Source organism: Pogona vitticeps, chromosome 6 (assembly GCF_051106095.1).
Source record: "Pogona vitticeps strain Pit_001003342236 chromosome 6, PviZW2.1, whole genome shotgun sequence".
Classification (NCBI taxonomy): Eukaryota; Metazoa; Chordata; class Lepidosauria; order Squamata; family Agamidae; genus Pogona; species Pogona vitticeps.
The window spans coordinates 70020307-70042254 of NC_135788.1; the positions used below are offsets into that span (position 1 = coordinate 70020307).

At 41.2% G+C, this 21948-nt stretch overlaps 1 protein-coding gene across 2 annotated transcripts in view; it reads right to left on the reverse strand.

Moving 5' to 3' along the window:
* Positions 1 to 21948, reverse strand: part of MLH1 (mutL homolog 1) — a 56284-nt gene that overhangs the window by 16049 nt on the left and 18287 nt on the right. For both annotated transcript variants that reach the window (XR_013537398.1, XM_020803393.3), the window contains exons 8-13: positions 18814 to 18902; positions 11321 to 11433; positions 10121 to 10214; positions 8031 to 8184; positions 6803 to 7155; positions 672 to 817 (exon numbers count right to left, since the gene is read on the reverse strand). Coding sequence is in view for 1 of the 2 variants with exons in the window: in XM_020803393.3 (XP_020659052.3) it covers positions 672 to 817; positions 6803 to 7155; positions 8031 to 8184; positions 10121 to 10214; positions 11321 to 11433; positions 18814 to 18902 (949 nt within the window). In the remaining variant the exon portion in view is untranslated. The remainder of the gene's footprint in view (positions 1 to 671; positions 818 to 6802; positions 7156 to 8030; positions 8185 to 10120; positions 10215 to 11320; positions 11434 to 18813; positions 18903 to 21948) is intronic.

The following is a 21948-nucleotide window of genomic DNA, read 5'->3' on the forward strand; positions in this document are numbered from 1 at the left end:
ACCATCCATATGTAGAATCTGCAAGCTATTTTGTTTTCTTCAGAATAAATATTTACTGGACTAGAACCAGAATGCTTCACTTCTCTGGACAGCTTACATAACAGCCATAAGAATTTTGGCATCCAGTGCCCACTGAAGGTTATTTCCAAATCAACATCAGGTTCCAGATCAACTGGATGAGCTCACTGTTACAGTCTATCACCCTGGACCAGCTATAATCCCTTTCTCCTTTGCTAAGAATAATTTCCTCCCCCTTGTTCTTAAATGCACAGCCAAATCTCAGGCTAACGTTTTGAAGGCCATTAGCCCTGAATGCAAATTAACGGCTTTATCACGCATTCATAAAATAAAAATAGAATCATACTACCATGTTTAAGATCCTGTAAGTATTCTAGTAAATGAGCTCTCCAGCCACTGCCAAAAGTCAGATGAGATATAAACTTGTTAATATCTGAAATACCAGATCTAGTTGTTAAGGATGCATATTTGATTCTGACCTCCTTCCAAATACTTAAAATAGCATAAAAAGCAATCTTAACTCAGTGCTATCACCCAATTTACACATTATGACTATGTGTGAAATGGTCAAACTTTAACAGATCAATCCATTACTGAGAGAGGATAATGTTAAAGGTCTAAGACAACAGGAGAAACACAGCAGATAATCTTACGTGCATGTGCTTGGTTACTTATTTCCTCTTGAAGGGTCAATACACTTGTTAGGTTAATAATTCTCCTTCTTGGAGTGCAGGCAGCAGTCATTTCCTGCCTTGTGTCTTCTTCCATTTCAACATCACAATCTGTCCGCTGTCTCTTTCTGCAATGCAGATGAAACAAAAATGTATTCTGCTGTCCTATTAGCTAAATATGCTACTAGTCAGAGTAGAGTGATGTGCAGTGAAGTCAAAAATAAACAACACTTTGTCAATGGCAAACCAAAGGCAAAAAGAATGGTTACCTAACTGTAACTATGGTTCTTCTAGTGGTCCTCTGTGAATCCACACAACTGGGTTTAAACTGCGCTTGCGCTGCTTCCTCGGAATATTCTAGAGCTTAAGATAAAAAAAACATTAGTAGCACCTTGTCCCTATCACACATGCTCCACCTACCCGTACACCTCAGTTCCACGTGTTTGCCGCTATCAAAACTTTATAAGCCAAGACTATGAGTGATGGACAGTGGGGAGGGTTGGGCGGGATGTGTGGATTCACAGAGTACCACTAGAAGAACCATAGTTACAGGCAAGTAACCACTCTTTCTTCTACATGGCCTCTGTGGATGCACACAACTGGGTAACTGCTGGAATGGACGGCCCATTAGCAGATTTGTTATGCTTGTCCACCATTTCAGTTGATGTGATAACTCCTAACTCCTTGGATACAGGGAGATGCATGGAAGGGTTGTTCACCAGGAGATCGAAGTGAAACAGGTACCATGCCTGTAGGGAAGGCATCTTCAGCCTCACATCTGAGAGGGCGCAGGTAGTTGAAGCCATTAGACCTAACAGATGTTACGTATGATGTGTCAATACTGTTGCATGGGGACGAAACGGATGAAGCGCTTTTTAAAACTTGGTGACACGTTCTGGAGGAAGAAACACTCTTGCACAAGTAGAGTCCAATTACGCCCCTATGTAATTTATTACCTGAGTAGGAGGTAGGTGAGACTTCTTGTAGTTGACTTTTAGACCTAGGTTTGCCAGGGTTTGCAAAACAAACTCGGGGTCTTTCACAGCCTTTTGAAATGTTGCAGCTACTACCAGCCAATCGTCGATGTATGGCAAAACTGTGATGTTGTACAGATGAAGGTAAGCTGCAACTGGTGCCATGCACTTTGCAAGTTCTTGGCGCAGTAGACAAACTAAAGGGTAGGGTGCAAAATTTATAAGCAGTACAGTCGTGCCCCACTTTACGATTAGCCCGCTTAACGACGAATCCACTTGACGACTATGTTTTTGCGATCACAAAACGATGGTTTGAATGGGGTTTTTCCACTTTGTGATGATTGGTTCCCTGCTTCGGGAACCGATTTTCACTTTACGACGATCAAAAACAGCTGATTGTCGGGTTTCAAAATGGCCACCGGGTGTACAAAATGGCTCCCTGCTGTGTTTAGGAGCCATTTTTCACTTTACAGGCAACCGGAAATGGCCGCCCCATGGAGGATCTTCGCTAGACGGTGAGTTTTCAGCCCACTGGAATGCATTGAACGGTTTTCAATGCATTTCAATGGGCTTTTTTATTTCGCTTTACGACGTTTTCGTTCTACAGTGATTTCGCTGGAACGAATTAACGTCGTTAGGCAAGGCATCACTGTATCTCTAAAGAAAAAACGTAGGTATTTTTGATGCCGTTGGTGAATAGATATGTAAAAATAGGTATCCTTTAAATCTATGACCACAAACCAATCTTCTTGTTTTAACAGGTGATTGATTTGAGTGTGACCATGCGGAAGTGTCTCAGATGAAGGTAAGTATTTAATAATCTGAGGTCTAGTATGGGTCGGATGCCTCCGTCTTTCTTGGGAAAGTAACGGGAATAAAACCCTCTCGTAATGTCTCTTGATGGAACGCGCCGGATGGCATGTTTGCGTAACAGTGATAAAATTTCTTCTTCTAGGGCTGGGTCGTAGGATGTAACTTTTATGCACCCGGTTGGAGGAAGTTCTACAAATTCTAGTAGGTAACCAAATTGAATGATGGATAGAACCCCCATATCCTTGGTGATTTGAACCCAATTTTCTATGAAAGGAGCCAATCTGGTGGGAGGGGGTGTCATATTATTGTCCAGTGAGAGAAAGTCAAAGGTACTGTTTTCCTTTCTTAGAAGACTGACGGTAACCTGGGCGGTGCTGAAAAGAAGCTTGAGGCTTAAATGATGTGTTATCTGCTGAAGTCTGAACTGATCGACCATGGGATCGGTAAGTCTGGCAGTTCTGATGGTACTGTTGTTGGCCATAGGATCTTCATCACTGATAATTTTGAAATTTGGGTTGTATCATATACAATCTAGCTGTCTTTTTGATTTTGTGAAAGGTGTCCATGATCTCATCTGTTTTTTCATTAAATAAACCAGCCCCATCAAAGGCTAGCTCTTCTATGCGCGCTTTAGCATCCTCAGCAATCCCTGATGATCTTAGCCAAGAATGGCATCTTAACGCAATTGCTGACACTAAGGACCTGGAAGCAACCTCTGCCGCATGGTGGGATGCTACTCTTTGATGTTTTGCAACAGTTAAAGCTTCAGCATGGGCATTAAGCAGCAATGTCCTAGTCTCTTCAGGAGCTAATTGAAGGGCAGAAAGAACTTTGGCCCAAAGTTGTTTTTGGTAAGCCCCTAATGCTGCCTGATAATTAGATGCCCTGAGCAGGAAAGAAGCAAAGGAATAGATCCTACACCTGAGCACGTCCAACTTTCTCCCTTCACAATTGGTAGGGGTAACTTTAGCCTTGCCACCTGTCCTGGACAAGTTTGATTGGACAATAATGAAGTTAGGAGCAGGGTGTTTTGAAAGAAAGAGTGTGTCATCTCCATGTGTTCTGTAATGACCCTCCATTCTCCTCGAAATTTGCATTGAAGATGATGGTAAGCTCCAAACTTCTTTAATGGTATCTATCATGGCTGGAATAAAGGCTAAACTTAATAGATGAGCTTTTTCTTGATTAATGTCATCAAACACTAAATCTTGTTTGGGTGGAGGTGGTTGCTCAATGTCTGGCTGCAGAGACTTGGCCATTTTGGATATCATTTGAGAATATGATGTAAAATCTTGAGATGGGGACGGAGGGCACAAATCCCCAACATCCAAATCTGGTGTGTTTATATTAGGAAGAGGTTCCTCATTAATGTAAGATGATTCATCACCATCTGAGACAGATGATGCTGAAGAGTCTTCCTGAAAAGAAGGTGAAGGCGACTTATGGCATCTTTTTGAGGTTTGAATTGAAGTCGAACTTTTTGTGAGTTGCTGTGATAGGTTTGATTGTTTAGCGCCCAGTAGCGAAGTACTAGAGAGAATCTTGGTTTTAGTCATCGTATCTGTTTGCTTGGTCTGGTCCAGATGTGACTGTCGATGTTTGGCAGTCTTTTATGTAGAAATTTTGATGTCATGACTAAGTCGATGTCGATGCCTCAGTGGCAAGGGCGACGTGGAAGATGAAGAGGCATAAACATATTTGACTCTTTTGTGTTTACCATAATCTTCGACCTCATAACAAGAGTCGACATCGAAATCTTCATCTCGGTATCGATGATGAACCTTTTTGCGTGCGTCTTCGATGTAGACGGGGCTGTCATACCCAGACCGAGAGTGGCGTTGAGAGGTTCAAGGTAGAACAATCACTTCTCTATGCTGAGATTGAGAGGTATGCTTTCTTTTTTCTACTCTTCCTGGGAGATACGTGGCACGAAGATTCCTCCGAGTTTGACAGGCTCATCACAGTTGCCCACCCGGTGTAAACAGGGCTAGAATGGGCAGATTCTTGGCTGCAAGTAATCTCAGTTTGCACAAGCGTTGGGCTCAGTGAACAGCTCGGTATTGGTACCAGAGCCTGCACAGTACGCTGATGGACCGAAGTATCACAATCAGAAATAAACTCGGTGTCAGCCCCGTCCCTGGAAGACTCCTCCATTATAGGGGATGGTAACAACGTCGATATCACCAGTAAATCATGGGGTTGATCATTTGAAGAAGGCTTGTCTTTCTTGTTTAACCGAAGACTTCTTTCTCTTTGACTCTGAGGCTGTAACATTAGGAGTCAATGTCGAAGATTTTTTAGAGTTCGAACCTGATGCCCTCTTAAGAGACTTTGTCGGGGACCTCGGCGCAGAAACAGTCTGTAATGTCGCTGCCAAAGGTTCCGAATGAGGGGTTGCTGTTTGTGCTGGGATAGTATCCATGATAGGTTTCAAAGGGGAAAGAGATTTATCCCATAGGCAATCCTGTGACTTAAGAGTAGGTTTGGAAAGATTTCTACAGCGAGGGCAGGCGTGGGGCAGATGTCCTCCCCCCAAACAAAAAAGACAGCGCTCGTGCCCGTCTGTGAGTTATTTTAGCTGCACAGGAAATACAGCACTTAAATGGTCCTGAGGAGGCCATAAACTAAACAAAATTGCCAGAAGTCCAAAGTCAATCCGAAAGGCTTGAAATTACCAAAACAAGTCCATAAAGAAAGGCAGGAATCGATAAACAGTCCAAGATCAAGCCGGGAACCACGTCAATTGCCAAGACAAGTCCGTGAAGAAAAGGCGGGAATCAATAATCAGTCCAAGGATCAAGCCGGGGAAACATATATTACCAAAACAAGTCCATATAGAAAAGCGAGAATCAAAAAACTAGACCGAAGATCAAGCCAGGAACGTGTACTAAGCCAAATCATAATCCAAAAACGTAATCAAGGTAATCCAAAGTCAAAACTGTAAAATTTCTAAAAAGGACACAGAGCTCTAGCAAGGAGGTTCCAGTTGCAGCGGCGGAAAAAATTGAATTGAGGTGCACGACTGGGTGGAGCATGTGTGATAGGGACAATGTGCTAATTTTTTTATCTTAAGCTCTAGAATATTCCAAGGAACCAGCACAAGTGCAGTTTAAATCCAGTTGTGTACATTCACAGAGGCCACACAGAAGAATCAAAATTATTCTGTTCTCATGTTTTAAAGATCCTAATTATACCTGTGGAGTCTTAATCCTAAGTAAAAGAGAACATAGATGGCCTTCTGGCCACAGACTTAGTTTTGGATGCCTAAGTGAAAACTATGCCTAGGAATGTCTTAAGCTGATGAACTAGGCTTTTTCTTAGATCTTTAAAATCTGGGTGTTGTAACAAAACACCACGGTCACATCACAGCTTACATTACTACAGAATAACATTATGTGGGGCTATCTTTCAAAAGTGCTTAGAAACTCCAAATGATTCAGAATGGAGTGTGAAACCAGAGCTCTCAGCCTTTAAGAAGATGCTCAAAACAAGGCTGTTTACTGAAGCCTTTCAGGGCATCTTCTAATGATTTTTGGTCTTTTTATACTGATGTTGCTTGCTCTGCCGTCATCTGGGTTTTTTTTATTTTTGAGTTGAGGCATGGATTATATTTTGATTTATTTGATTATTAGTTTGTACACAGTTATATTATATATATTTTATATTTTCTTTATTTTGATGTAAACTGCCAGCACTAATTGGGCAGTATACAAGTTCATGAAATTAAGTAAGTAAGTAAGTCAGTCAGTCAGATTAACATGGGCAGCACTCTGGCAGCACATTGCTCCTTTGCTGAAACATCTACACTGACTTCTACATTTCTTTCTGGGCTAAATTAAAAATGCTAATTATGACATTTGAAAAATACTTGAAACCTCCTACACAAAGCTGCCAATTCCTAATGGTCATATAGGAAGCCCCGTGCATAATTCTATCCTTTTCTGCTCTCCACTTGTATGCTGTCAGGCCGTCTTAGTAGTATGGAACTCGCAACCAAGGACAGCTTGTTTGGTACTCTTGTCTTGCTGGATTATTTTACTCACCTCATTTTAACGTTTGTATTCCTTGCTGCTGTTTTAAAATGTGTTTTAATGATAAGAATTTGCTCAGATAAAATAAAAGACGAGACATATATTTGATATATAAATTAAAAATTACAAGAACCAAACTGAATGCAGTCTATGGATCAACTCTTTTTCAAAGTCCAAATTACTGCCCAGAAAGGCGAAAGGGAAGTCTCAAGAAGGGTCAATACACCAGTACCTCTCTCAATAGTAGTTATAAACAAAGATAACTAAAAAAATAATCTGTGAAGATCACACTTACCTGGCAGGTACAGCTTCAAGAGATACTGGTTGGTTGTCTATTGATGGTTCTGGTGTCTCCATAGCTCCCACATCTCTAACTTCTGCATTCAAATCACTGCATTCTTCCATGTCAACATACTCTGATACAGTCTCTTTACAACTCTGCTTCCTGTTATTTTCTTCTGGTGCTACTGCAGCATTTACAGAGGTCTTGGGTTTATTAGATGGCTGCAGAAAAGCATCCAGTTTCTGGTCCCGGGAATCAGTGCGGACCAGTTGATGGGCATAAACTTTGTCACCTCCTTGAGTGGCTGAAGAACCTGCTGACTTGACTGTATCAGTGGAAGAGGCAGCAATGCCTGGTAATAATGTCTTTATCAAACAGAGAGAGATTGGGGGGCAGGGGAAAGAGAAGCAATTTGGTATTACTGGAACTGTATCAATCACTCTCCAAAGCACTCCCTGCAACTATCATCTGACAGCCTGGTCTTTTTCTGTGGGAATTCAATGTATTTTTAACAGCTGAGAGAGGATACTACTATTTTGTCATGATTTTGCCCATGTTGCTTTGCTTCAGTTTCTGCTACAAGTAATTGCCCATATATTATTTTAAAATGGTTCTATTTCTAAACAGAGTGCTGCATCAGATCAGCAAGGCAAGCAAGACACTGGCAAAAGGGATGAACAGAAAGGGAAAAGAGGAAGATATGGGAGGACGATAATACAAAATAACATCAAACTAGAAAGCCAAAGGTGTGTGGGAGAGAGGAAAGATTGTGGCCTCAAGTATTTCCAATTATCATATCAATTCAGCACAAGTTTTTTTGTAAAGAGAAGAAATTCAAACAAATAAGGGATGGGGCAGATGTGATGTGGAGTAAGGTAAAGGTAAAGATTCTATAGTGCTCAATTTGACAAACAGTCCTATAGGCCTCAAAATATAGTCTGTTTCTGAGATTTTATGAGTCAAATTAAAGGTATTATCATTTCTGGACTTTTCATATTGATTCTGCGATTCTCTCCCCAAAAATGCAGAGAAAAAAACAGTTGCAATGAGTCCCCGCCTGTGCAAACCAAAGCAGCATGCAGCTGAGGAGGGACTTTGCGCTATTAGTCAACTTTGTGTTGGGAAGATGTACTTCACATACATTGTTTGGTGTCATCCATTTCCAAACTGGACAAATCTAACCCTGAACTCAAAAAATTCATAACCATTCCCTTTTGATAAAAAAAAACTATCCACTCACCTGTGTAAAATACATTCTTGATGTGTTAGAACCCAACAATTTGCTCTCTATGTGTTGCTGTACTCGCTCCAAGATGCTATCTTCGTGTAGAAAATGAACTTCATGCTTTGTGGGATGTACGTTCACATCAACATTCTGAGGGGCTATTTCAATGCTACAAAACATTTGAAGCACACCAAGAGTTAGCAGGTATGTCAGAGTGAGTATCATAGCCAGAGTTACAGGTGTGATGTGTTTATCATATATACTTTTTTTGTACTGCTCTGGAGTTTTAAATATTTCAAATCTCTTGCTTATTACTGAAACAATATTCTTCCTTGCCATCTCCTGGATGTCTCCTTCAGTTATGTAAAGAGTTTTTTTAAAATTAACGCTGCAGATAAACTGATGGGAATGCAGTAATTCTACACTTTCTGATTATAAATCCAATTGCTAGTTTGAACTAGAGCAGAGTCACTGAATCAATGGGATTAACACTGATTATACTGCCATTCAGTAGATGATTTATTGGGTTTGTTCTACTTGAAACCAGCCACCTTGTTAATTAGTGGCAACTGCAACTTAGATAATTTCACTTACGAACACATAAATCACCAACAGGATTCTAGCCAATACATGGAGAGTTAGATTTTTACGACACAAATGCTTATCATTAATCATTATTCATAATCATTATTAATAATCATTAATCATTATTCAAATGTGATTATGACAATAAGGTGAAAATGATGCTCTGACACCTGCTTTATAAGGTAAGTACTGTGATGTTAAACTACAGGGTATACAGCACTTTCTCACTGTCTGGTAATCCAGGTACAGATTTCATTTGTATTACCCTTTCACTGTCCCCTCTCTTCCTCCTTGTAACGTTTACTACGTGGCCCCTGCTTGTTTCACCAAACATAAAGGGCTCATGCTATGTCCTCCCACCAGCAGATATCAATTGTGACATTCCCTCTTTTTCTCACTGCCACCAGTAGATTCCTTTAGCCACAATGTAAAAGACTTTAGTCAGACACTTGTCTGATTACTGCCAACACAACTTATTTATTGAAGTGTATTACATTAAATCAGAATCAAAGATGTTCTTTATTCAGTGCATACAATCAATTCTTTAAAATATCGTATATCTTGCCACATAACCAATCACCACCTGCTCTATGTACCTTGACCAGCTTATCTTTATTTGCATCTGTTCTCACAATCTCCTTGACTATCTCTCTCTCTCTGCAAATTCCATCTCTCCCATCTCCTCTGCCAAAACTCTGCTTGTATCCACTGACCCCGCCCCTCCACTCCTCTCATAGGCTCATGCAAATGAGATCCTGAATATGAGTGACAGGAGTGACGTGGGGCAATTGTCACACTCCTACTCCTTTTTACGCTTACTCTTGTTGGCTACTATTGTCAGTATTTTCCAGGTCCTTCTGACCCATACCCTGTTCCTTATTATCTACAGATTACTCTTTAGCAAGGTGCATCTTCATCACAGACAGCATGTGGAAACAGTCTTTAAATGCAATATAAGTTTCCATCATTACTGAACATGGAACCAGTACCAAGAACTTAAAAATGATGTTGCACCTCATAACAGTCAACTTTGAATAACGCCACCATTTTGATTATTTTCTTCCTATTTAGGTTATTCTATCTGCTAAACTCCAATCTTGTTATGATCAAAATGAAAATATTTTAACTTTCTTCAGTGTTTACCTGAGTTTTGTGGTATTGAGAAAGTTTTGTCTGATATTGCACCACAGAGGTTTAATCTATCAACATTGGTTTAGGCCTACATATCTGGATTATTAAGAGTTACTGGACAAGACAATTATGCTGAAAAATTTTGTGGACAGCAGAAAAAGAACAAGACCAAAAAGAGAATATATTTATTCAAGAAAGGAAACCATGGCCTTGAGTTTGCAGGACCTGAGCAAAGCTGTTGATGACAGGATATTTTGGAGTTCATGATTTCATAGAGTCAACATAAACTAGAAGTGACTTGACACCACATACTGATAAATATAGATTATTGTACAGAAGACATTTGACCACAGATGATCACCAGAAAATGAAGAGCAAATTTGTTTTACCTTATGTATAGAAATGGATGTGTGTTTTTGGGCAAGTAAGCAGCATAAACAGTTTCAATTGCTTTCCGCAGAGCACTTGATTCAACCAATCGATCTGGAAAGAGAACATGAAAAGCAAAGGAGACCAAGTAATGCAGTTTGCACTACTTCCTCTATAATACCACTTTTGCATCCATGTCTGATCAAGTTTTGATATTTAATGTTTCCCTTGTACAACCAACAAGTATATAAAGTCATGTGAAAAAGAAAGTACATCCTCTTTGGATTCTATGGTTTGCATATCAGGACATAATAAAAATCATCTGGTTCTTAGCAGGTCTGAAAAATAAGTAAATACAACCAAAGAGGAACAGCAACACATGACATATTGCACCATGTCATGACTTATTTTGCAAAAATAAAGCCAAAATGGAGAAACCATGCGTGAAAAACTAAATAAGTACATCCATACTGCTTTCATAAGAATTAAGACGCTAAGTAGCAGTCAAAAAATGCCCTTGAGTAACTTGATCATCAGTAAGTGTGATCATCTCTATAAAAGCCAAACATTTACCACTTGGCTGGTCTGGAGCATTCAGATGTGTGTTATGGTAGCCACTACCTAGATTGACCCATGCCTTGGTTCTTATGAATTCACTGATTTTGACTCAGGCTCATTTATGTCAGTGGCACATAAGCACATTTCACTTTCTCTGGATTAAAAACTTGTACTGCATGTAATTTATCTGTGTAAAGGATTATCCAGTGAAAGTGTGAAGAATGGATTAGCTTCTTCCCTACTTTGATTAGAGCATGATATTCAGTTTGCCAGAAAATGTAGCTTAAAGCCTCAAGAAATGCAATATGGTAGAGGTAATATAATAAATGAGGTATTTATTGACTAGTTTAGGACAGGCAGAGACTCATGAAAGTCAAGCAGAGGGTTATATTTTCTTATTATTATTAAAGTAAAAGAAACTTGACCAATATGCAGAATACATGCAAACAATAAAATCTGGAGGTTTAGAATAGAATCCCAGATCTTTGCTACAAGTCACATTAAATTTCAACCCAAAAATCAAACAATGAAATACTCCTGTTTTCCTAGATTTTATAGTACTTCAATAACAATACTTTTAGCAACCCTTATTAAAGAAAATCTTGCTTCTTGTTAAGGCTCCATATGATAATTCCCCAAAAGAAAGACATGTTTGTACTTACGATTTATGAAAAGCAGAAAGATACATTTCTTCACTGAATAGTTTGCATTGGTTACATAACCCTTCATTTTAAAAGCCAATGCTGCATCTTCACAGCCCACTTCAATCAACTCTCTAGAGACATTAAAAAGTAATTAATTTCCCCTCTGCTTCATAGGAACTACTATTCAAGACACAATAAAGTCTTATTAAACTTCAAATCTGCACATTTTTTCACCTAAGTCTAATCCAAATATATTTTACAAAAATTGAGAAGCAAGTGCATGCACTTGAAGCTCTTAGAAATGTCTTACAGTGTAGCGTTATGCATGTCTAGTCATAGAAAGCTCCATTGTTTTCAGCAGGCCTTACTCCTACTAAGTGCTGCAACCTCACACATATATGTGGTTAAATAATACAGTGGTGCCTCGCATAACGTTTTTAATTGGTTCCAAAAAAAAAACCTTATGCGAAAAAAACTTTATGCGAAACACCATTTCCCATAGAGATGCATTGGAAACTGGTTAATCCGTTCCAATAGGCACGGATTGCCGTCCTTAAGCGAAAAAACCCATAGGAAACATCGTTAAACGATACAATGTATCCTCCATTGGAATGTATTGTAGCTGACTCAATAGGTTTCAATGGCTTTGCGAAGTCAATTTTTGCAAAATTAAGTGTGTCATAAAAGGGTCAAAAATGGTTTTAAATGTTTGGATTAGCTTCTGCACCCTCTAAAATGGATGCAAAAGTTAATTTGGCTTTGATTTGACTTTTCGTTAATTAATGGTGAATTTTTTCCCCCAACTTTTGACAGCTGTCAAAATCTGACAGCTCCATTATTTCCTATGGGGGAAGAAAAAATTCACAAAAAATTAATGAAGACTCAGCAACTGTTCTAAATTCTTGGGTTCGTTAGAGGACCCCCCTAAGTTGTGTGCAAACCTGATTTGGCTTTGATCTGAACTTTCGTTAATTTTTTGTAAATTGTTTTCTCCCTCATAGGAAAGCATGGAGCTGTCAGATTTTGACAGGTCCATTGGTTCCTATGGGCCAAAAAACAAAAATTCACAAAAAATTAACGAAACGTCAGATCAAAGCCAAATCAGGTTTGCACATGACTTAAGGGGTCCTCTAACGAATCCAAGCATTTAGAACCGTTTTGGACCCTTCTAAGACACTTTTTAAATTGAAAACAAAAAAAACGTTAAGCGAAGCAGGGGACCTAAAACCAAAAACGTTAAGCGAAGCATGGTCCCAAAAACGCTATGCGAAAATCGCCCATAGGGAAAAACGTTATACGAAGCACAATCTGCCTCTGAAAAAATAAACGTTAAGCGAAAAAAACGTTAAACGAAGCAAACGTTAAGCGAGGCACCACTGTATAATTTATTGAATTATTACCAATATAGACTGCCTTGTTAACAAAGGCGAACATACTTCTTTATGGTGATTAATTTACTTTAATTGCTCATAAAACAAGATCATTTTAACATATGTTCCCTCTTTAAAGATTGCCACTTCACACATCTCAACAGAGCTATGCTCAGTGGAGCTCTTTTCTTTCTTGTAAACGTGCTTATTTCATCTCCACAAACCAGTTTTTTATACAGGCATGTCCCACAACCTTTTTCAGATCATAGAAAAAGATGTGGACTATCACGCATGAGCCTGGAGGAGACTCGGCATGCCACCCACTTCCCACTTTACAGAAGTAAAGGGGGAAAACTGTTTGCTTTAGAAAAAGCACAGACCCTCATTATATACCAACCAGAGAAACTGGTTTATTCCAACAATGGCTGAAAAATCACTGTTAAACAATCATATCACTAAATTTTCATGTTGATTATTTTCTGAAACAAGGTTATCCATAACATCAAAATATGTAATACCAACAACACAGTAGTTCAACTGATGACTCTCTGGAACCTGAATAAGTGTATGGACAGTTTCTGCATCCTTTTAGGACAATTTTATTATTATACATTCTAGAACTTATTCAACATTAACTTTTATTAAAGGTTAGTTGGCTAGATAGCTCAGAGGTTTAGGTATCTGGCTGCAGTGTCAGAGGAAGGGAGTTTGATTCCCCACTGTGCACCCCAGAAGAGCCAGCATGTGTGGCTCTGGGCAAGCTGCACAGTCCCAAGGTGCCCTCAAAAGAAGAGAATGGCAAGACACTTTTGAGTAGCCTCTACCCAGAAAATCCTGAAAAGGGTACCCATAAGTCAGTGTTTTGACTGCACATGATGTTGATCATTCATTGAAGGTTAACATGCACACATTCTTTCCAGAAACCAAAAGGTCAGCTCATCAACATTTAGTAAAGCAGGAAAAAGAGATTTGAAATTTGCAGCCACACAAACCTTCAATATAAAGTATGCATCAGACTATTCACTATACTCCCATGGAACAAGCAATCTGTTCAGCATAGTTTCTGCTAGCATGGCATGAGCATTGACAGTTCAGCGCTTCAGCTTCAACTGCAATTTCTAAATTTAGTAACAGTGTCACACTGACCTTCATGCCAATGCTGGCAGAAGTACTAGATAATGGGTAACAATCTTCCTACAACTGTAGCTAAGTACCTCATGGCATTAAGATGAGATTTCAGTATAGCTCATTTTAAAGAGATGTTCTCATTCACAGTATTTAAAGACACATTTATTTATTTACTTATTCTGAATGAATGAATGAATGAATGAGTCTCTAAATATCTTCAATTTTGTTTAAACCCATTCACAAAAGCTAACCTTTCTGCAAAACCTTTGGCACAACCTAGCAATCTCTATTCCCTTCTGCATACAGTGGGGTCTCGACTTACGAACTTAATCCGTATTGGAAGGTGGCTCGTAGATCAAAAAGTTCGTAGGTCGAATCTGCATTTCCCATAGGAATGCATTGAAAACCATTTAATCCGTATCTGCTCTATTCCATCCATAGAAACTAAGGGGAAGCTGCTATTCCGCCTTCTACCACTAGAGGGTTTTTTCTTTTCTTTTCTTTTCTTAGGTCAAGAAAAGTTCAGGAAAGGAGGGGGGAGGCAGGGAACAGTTTGCAAAGCACTTTTCAGCCAACCTTTTCAGCCAAGCCAAGCCAAGCCAAGCCCGTTTTGGGAAAAAAAGGGCAGCAAAGGAGGGAGGGAACACCTTTTAAATCAAGCACCTTTCAGACAACAGAACAGTTTGCAAAGCACTTTTTCAAACAAGCCAAGCCTTAACCCCCCCACACACACACAGCAAGGCACAGAATCCAGCAACCATTCCTCCAGCACAAAAATGCCTGCCTTCCAGAACAAACACATCTCTCTCTGCCTAGAAAAGTGCTCCCAGTCTTGGTCCTTCCTTCCCACTCCCCCGTGCCAGTCTCTCCTACCTTTGAGCTGGTCTCTTGCCAGAGTTTGGACCCGGCTGCTGGGGTGACTTTGCTCCAGCACTCGGTGGCGGCGGTGGCCAGATTCCTTGCCGGGTGCAGGTGAGGGGCGAGAGAAGAGACGGCAGGGGAGGGGAGGAAAGTCAGTCAAGGCATGGGTGGCCATGGAGCGAAAGGGGCTCCCTGCAACGGCGGCGGCCAGATTCCTCGCCGGGAGCAGAGAGGCAAAGCACGTGGTAGCGGGGGGAGGGGAGCCAGCCTGGGGAAGAAGACCAACAGAGAAGCAAAGCACGTGGGGACGGAGCCCCCTGGGGAGGGCCTCTGCCCCCCTGCCACCGCAGGAGCAGGTGAGGGGGAGAGAGCAGATGGCAGGGGTGGGGTGTGGCTGTGCGGGGAGGGCCTGCCTGAGCACAGAGAAGAGGCGGCTGGACGGGCAGGGGTGTGTAACTCGAAGTAAAGTTCGTAGGTCAAGGAAATATTTTCCTCTCAGAGCGGTTCGTAAGTTGAAAAGTACGTAACTCCGGCTGTTCGTAAGTCGAGACCCCACTGTAATGAAGTATTCTTCCCCACTGTTTACACCACCTTTGTTTCCTTCCCCGTCCTGTTATTTTCTTGCATCAACTTTTAGACTGCAAGCTCCTTAGAGAAGGGAACTGTTTCTCATTCATTAACTGCAATCCAGAAGTAAGTTGCAACTAAACTAAGCCTACTGCATTTGTGGGGTTTTCTTGAGTTAATTCTTCTGGCAAGTTCCATTGATTCAATGGGCCTACTGTCATTGAAATTTACTACTGGACTTCAGTCTCTGTATTGTTAACAACAGCAATAGCAATCTGAAAGTTGGTATCTATTGTGCACAGTTAAGAGATCTGGAGCACCAGGCTTAGCAGCAAACAGTCAGGAAGACAACTGACACAAACTTCTTAAAAGACACGTTGCTGTATTATGCCCTCTAGATATGCACAGGAAAGAGGAACTTCTTGGGGCCTGGGATTTAGTCTTGGGAGGTTTCAACATCCATGTGGAGGCAGAGGTTTCTGGTCCGGCTCTTGAGTTCTTGGAAACCATGGCCTCCTTGGACATGTTCCAACATGTCAACAGCCCCACCCATGTGGGCAGTCACACGTTAGACCTGGTGTTCCCCCCCCCGAGCGAAATGAGTGTGGTCTGATGGTGACTGAGCCTGTGTCAGTCCCCTTGTCATGGTCGAATCACCGCCTAATGAAATGCAACCTCTCAGTGGTTCTCCCTCCCTGCAGCGAGCAAGGACCTATTTTAATGGTCTGCCCTCGAAGGTTACTGGATCCTATAGGATTCCAGGACTCCATGAGAGGGATTCCGGCTGATCTGACTGGCGGTCCTGTCGAGGCTCTGGTTGATGGCTGGTTCGCCGTTGCTACCAGGGCTGTTGACATGATCGCTCCTAAACGCGCTCTCCGTTGCAGAGCTCGTTCAGCACCCTGATTTAACCAGCAGCTGCGAGCTATGAAGCAGAATAGGAGAATGCTAAAGTGCAATTGGAGATGAAACCCGATAGATTATAATCAGAAAGCTGTTAGGACCGCAACTAACCTTTACCTTACCAGGGTAAGGGCTGCCAGTTGAGTTTACTTCGCTGTCCAGATAAGCAAAGCTTCAAATCAGCAGGCAGAACTTTTCCATATAGTTCACAATCTATCCGGAATTGGTCTCAGTGATCGGCCTCCGACTAGTATTTCACCTGACCAATTGGAACATTTTAAAAATCTAAAGTTGAAGCCATTGCCGGGATCTTTCTCCTTTTTTGAATACAGTAGATCGAGCAGAGACGTCCAGCACTCCGCCTTGCCTGATGAGACTTAATCTCTTTCCTCCTGTGACGCCAGATATGTAAACAAAGTGCTTGATTGCTATCGTGCCACCGCCTCCCCCCTTGACCTTGACCGGCCTGGCTAATCAAAGCAGCCAGGCCTATAACAACTGAATGGGCCATGGCAATAATTAATGCATCTCTGCAGGACGGCAAAGTTCTTCTTTCCCTCAAGGAGACACTCATTAGGCTCATTAGGAAGAAACCGAGCTTGGCGGCAGACAGCATTGGCAATTATAGGCCCGTTGCCAATGTTTCTTTCCTTAGCATAGTGATAGAGAGGGTGGTGGCCGATCAGCTCCAGGCCCTTCTGGATGAAATCAATGCCCTGGATCCATTTCAGTTGGGCTTCAGGCCGCACCACAGTACAGAAACAGCATTGGTTGCCCTGTTTGATGACCTGTTGAGGGAGGCTGACTGGGCAAAATGTCTCTGTTGGTCCTCCTTGATATCTCAGCCGCTTTTTATACCGTCGACCACGGTATCCTCCTGGGGAGGCTCTCCGAGTTGGGAATTGGTGGTCTAGTGCTTGCCTGGCTCCGATCCTTCTTCGAGGACTGTCCTCAGACAGTACAGGTTGGGGAGAATGTATCAGCTCCGTGGAACCTCAATTGTGGGGTTCTGCAGAGTTCGATTATCTTCCCAATGCTGTTTAATATCTACATGATGCTGCTGAGTCAGGTCATCAGGGGTGTGGGGCTTTATGTCATCAGCATGCTGATGACACCCAGCTCTACATCTCCTTTTTTCCAACAACACTGGATGCCGTTTCATCCCTTCAGCACTGTCTGGAGGCTGTATTGCAGTGGATGCAGGTGAATGGTCTGAGGCTGAAGCCGGACAAGACAGAGGTCCTGAGGATGGGTGGCCCTGCCATTGATGGTTTGGGAAACTCCCTTTTTTGGGGTGTGTGTGTGACTCTCACCACAAAGAGTGAGGTTTGCAGCTTGGGGGTCTACCTGGATCCAGTGCTTACTATGGAAACCCAGGTAGCATCAATGGTCCACTCCGCCTACTTCCATCTTTGGTGGATTGCCCAGCTGCATTCCTATCTTGATGTTGGGGCCCTCAACACTCTGGTCCATTTGCTTCTAGTCTCGAGATTAGACTATTGTAATGCGCTGTACATGGGGCTACCTCTGAGATTGGTGTGGAAGCTTCAAATAGTGCAGAATGCGGTGGCCAGACTTCTCACTGGGGTGAGAAAACATCAACATATCTCCCCCACTCTGGCTGCCCGTTCGTTTCCAAATTGATTTCAAAGTGTTAATGACAACATATAAAGCCCTAAATGGTTCAGGACCTCAATATCTAGCAGAACTCCTTCTCCCACCTAGATCTACTCAAATCACTCGCTTCAGCCAGGATGGGCAGCTAAGGAGTCTAACACCGAGGGAGGCCAGGAGAGAAAGAACAAGAAATCAGGCCTTCTTGGCAGTGGCCACTCACCTTTGGAACAATCTTCCCCCAGAAATTCGCCTGGCCCCCTCGCTGGGTGTTTTTAAGAGCAAACTTAAGACCTGGCTCTTTAGGCAGGCCTTCCCCCCTGTCAATACCTGACTTACTTCATTGCCATTTCTTGTTGCATTATTGTTGTTGCTCTATTTTATATTGTCATTATTTGTACTGTTGTTAGCTGCCCAGAGTAGACTTCAGTCTAGATGGGCGGGGTATAAATTAAATAAATAAATAATACAAATATTCCCCCTCAATCTGTTTCTCTCAACCCTGTCACAATCCCAAAGTGGATCATACCATGCATATAAAAGAGATATCAGAGAGAGAATATATTTTCCCTGGATATACTTGCCCTGGATATCCCACTACATAGATTACCAGCACAGGCAACATCACTATCTTCAGTCTATCACACAGTATAGTCTCCCATGTGAGAACAAAATTAAGTTTCCAGACATCAGAAACATGCCAAAAACATACTGAGAAATTTAATGCACCAATGGCTGAAATCCTATTTTTAGCTTAGAGTTACAATACAGTAGGTCTACTGAATCTATGTAGATTTGATGAGTCAACTCCTGTATAACTTGCATTGATTCAAATGGACCTACTATAAGTTGTGACTCCAGTACACTTACTATGCTAAGTAGTTCAACCATTAAGATGTTTTAAAATAAAAAAAAACTCAATATAAACATCTTAAGACTTCTCAAATCACTATCATTTGCTTTGACTTCAAGACTTGAAGACAATATTCTTATTAAGAATATATTTTTACTCCCAATTTGTTTGAACTTAAAATCTTAATTATACTGCACTTTGTAGCTGCACCATACCTGCCAACAGCATTTCCAAATACGGATCGAATATTGTCAACAGTTGTAGCATTCAGCAGTGTTCTGACATCTGCTACTGTTTCTCCTTGCTTAAAAAAATACACACACACCATAAATCATTAACCTTGCAATAACTTTCCGTAATTTCTGTACCATATTTGATGATGGAACCAGCACTCTGTATAGCAATACAACCTATTATTGTGGGCAGTACTATCCATTATTGTCACAGCACTACATCCTAGGTTAGCTCAGATCTGCTGGAAGCTAAAGATTCCAGACTCCCAAGAGGGCAGGACTAAAGGGGCTAATTTGTATATTTTAAAATTGAAATTACATGTTATGTTAGATGGCTAGAAAGAGATTTTGTTAAATGAAAGGTGGGTTGGGGGGAAACATCCACAACAACAACAAGAACAAAACACTTTTGGAGGATACAGGTTCACCAGGAGGGCTGCCACCCCTCAAATGATGGCAATAATTGCCTCCCGTGCCTAATTGTATTTTAATCATCTTATTGTATTGAATTTTAATTATTGTAAGCCGCCCAGAGACCTCTGGGTAGAGTGGGCGGCATATAAATAAAATAAATAAATAAATAAATAAAATAAAAGGACACTTTTTGAGCAACACTTTAAAAACACACCTCAACTGGGGGAAATGGGCCATGTATTTTCCACTTCATGCTAAACAGATGCTTTCTGGCAGAAAATATCATGTGAGTGGGCAAAAAGGGAAAGGGAATTTTGGTAAACTCTTACCCAATATTTTTGCTTATTATATTGTATACAGGCATGCTGCCTGTTAACCTACGAGAATTATATAGTCTGTTCAATGAAACCTATTTCCAGGCAAATATGCAAAGACATGAATTTGTAATCGAGGCTTGCTTGTAACAATGGCCCAAATCCTCTTACCAAGTTATGCTGACATAGCACAAATAGTGTAACGTGGGGATGAACTGCTCCAAGTTATATTAAATTGTATGATTCATACAGCTGATAATGTTTACAGCAATCTCTTAACATGGGGCAATTTGCCTCCAAAAGTTATATCACTTGTGTAGCTAAACAACAGGATTTTGGTCTATGTATCTCATAGCAAAAAACAAACACAAAACATGCAAGAGCAGGTTGCTTATCTGTAACTGAGTAGTCATTTGTGCACTCAACAATTTGATATTGCACCTGCTCATAAATTCCCATAGAACATCTTTTTGACTGAGCAGTCCTTTGGCAAAAAAACCCAACGCTTGTTGACACTGCACATGCTGGTGTCCCCTTGCTCATCCTTCTCAATTCCTAACTCACTGCAAGGGAAAAAACAGAGGCATCTGAAGGCTAAAGAGAGGCAGGTAGATTGTGTGGGTGTTACAATTCACTAAAAGAATCACAATTACAGATAAGAGGCCTCTTCTTTTTACTCATGATCTCTGTGTGTCACACAAAAGTGTTAACTAACAAGCTCACTTACAAGAGGCAGGCAGGACAGCTCTACAATACTCCAGTGACACCTTTCTGAGAACAGATGCCCAGTCTGTAGTGCTCAACAAATGTAGAAGGCTAAGAACAAGTGGTTACCTGGTAAATACCTGGTAAAGATAAATCTTGCAGGAAGGCCACAGCCTTGATGGAATGACATGGCAGAGGTTCAGGAACCTGAGGGTTTATCAGCTGATATGCTGATGAAATCATAACCACTATGCAGTTTGCAAATCTGTGTGGCAACCAAGAGGTCCTTGTTCATGCCTCTCCTTGTTTGACAAAGAAATGAGGGAACTTGCACAGGGAGACTGTTTGCTGAAAGTAAAATGAGGATAACCAACACATATTTCAGGAGTAAAGAAAGAAGTTGGGTGTTGAATTGGAGAGAAAAAGGTCCTATGGAAACGTGATACTACCTTTGGAAGGAGATTCTGAATGTAGTCCAGTCATCTCTGTGGAAAATGAAGGACACTGATCTAGAGTTCACCCACTCCACGAGCTGACATGATGGAGACCAGAAAACCCATTATGAAGATTAACATGGAGACAGCCTATAGCAATAAGTTAAACAGGTCCTTCTGATAGACTGGGGAACACAGAGAGAGACCAGGATCATGTAAGAAACAGAGCTCAGTGGCTTAGTTATCTGGTTGCAGAGCCAGAGGTTCAGCCTCTTTGACATGGGCTGGACATGATGATCCACAGGGTCCCTTTCAGCTCTAAGATAACAATGATTATGATGATTGATGGGTGTTGCAGATTCCTAATCCTTCTAAAAAATGAAGATCTAAGTGTGCATAAACAGTGATTTCAGGTCCAGTCTCTGTAGTTGGTAGGAGCAGAAACAAGTCAGGTAAAACTTGCCAAGAGAAATGAGGTAGTTTTTTGTTGAACAGAAGGTAAAGGAAGTATAGGGCACTGCAAACAGTGGGTACAGGAAAAAATGGCATTAATGAAAACCAGAAGTGATTGGAAATCTGGAAGTTGAGTCATGGCAAGTGGACTTCAAACATTTCAACCCAATAAAAAATAAGTCGAGTTGTCATGACTCACCTTCCAGATAACCTCACCTGGATGAGTGAGAATCTTCACAAATGATTTGAAAGATTATCCCTCTGCCACATAAGACCAATAAGTAAAGGATTTAAAAAATGCCTCTAAAATATGCTATGCCTCTGAGGAGACTGGTGATACAGGCATGTATGCTATGCCATGAAACAAAGTGTGAGAAGGTCTGGCTGATAAATTTGACATTGGGACTGCATGAGCAGCTCCTAGTGGGAGGGGAGATGTAGAAAGAAGCATTAAGAGAGCAAAGCTTCTGCAAACCACACTGGACACAGCTACTATAAGCCAAGTGAGGTGAAATCTGCATTGTTTTTCTGAATCTTGCCCATTACCTTGGTTCTTAACAGGTAATGAGGAAAGATACAAAGCAAAGTGTCTGTTTAGTTCAGGAGAAATCTGTCTCCTAAGGAACCCTGACCATGACCAATTATTGTGCAGTAGGGATGGTACGTAGTGGTTCTCTGGAAAATTGAATACATCTATTTGAGGGGGGGCACTGGTTCATAACAAGACAATAAAAATAGGTAGGGATCATTTGTGAACTGCAGGAGCTCCTCTGTTCACTACTTCAGCAATACTTCAC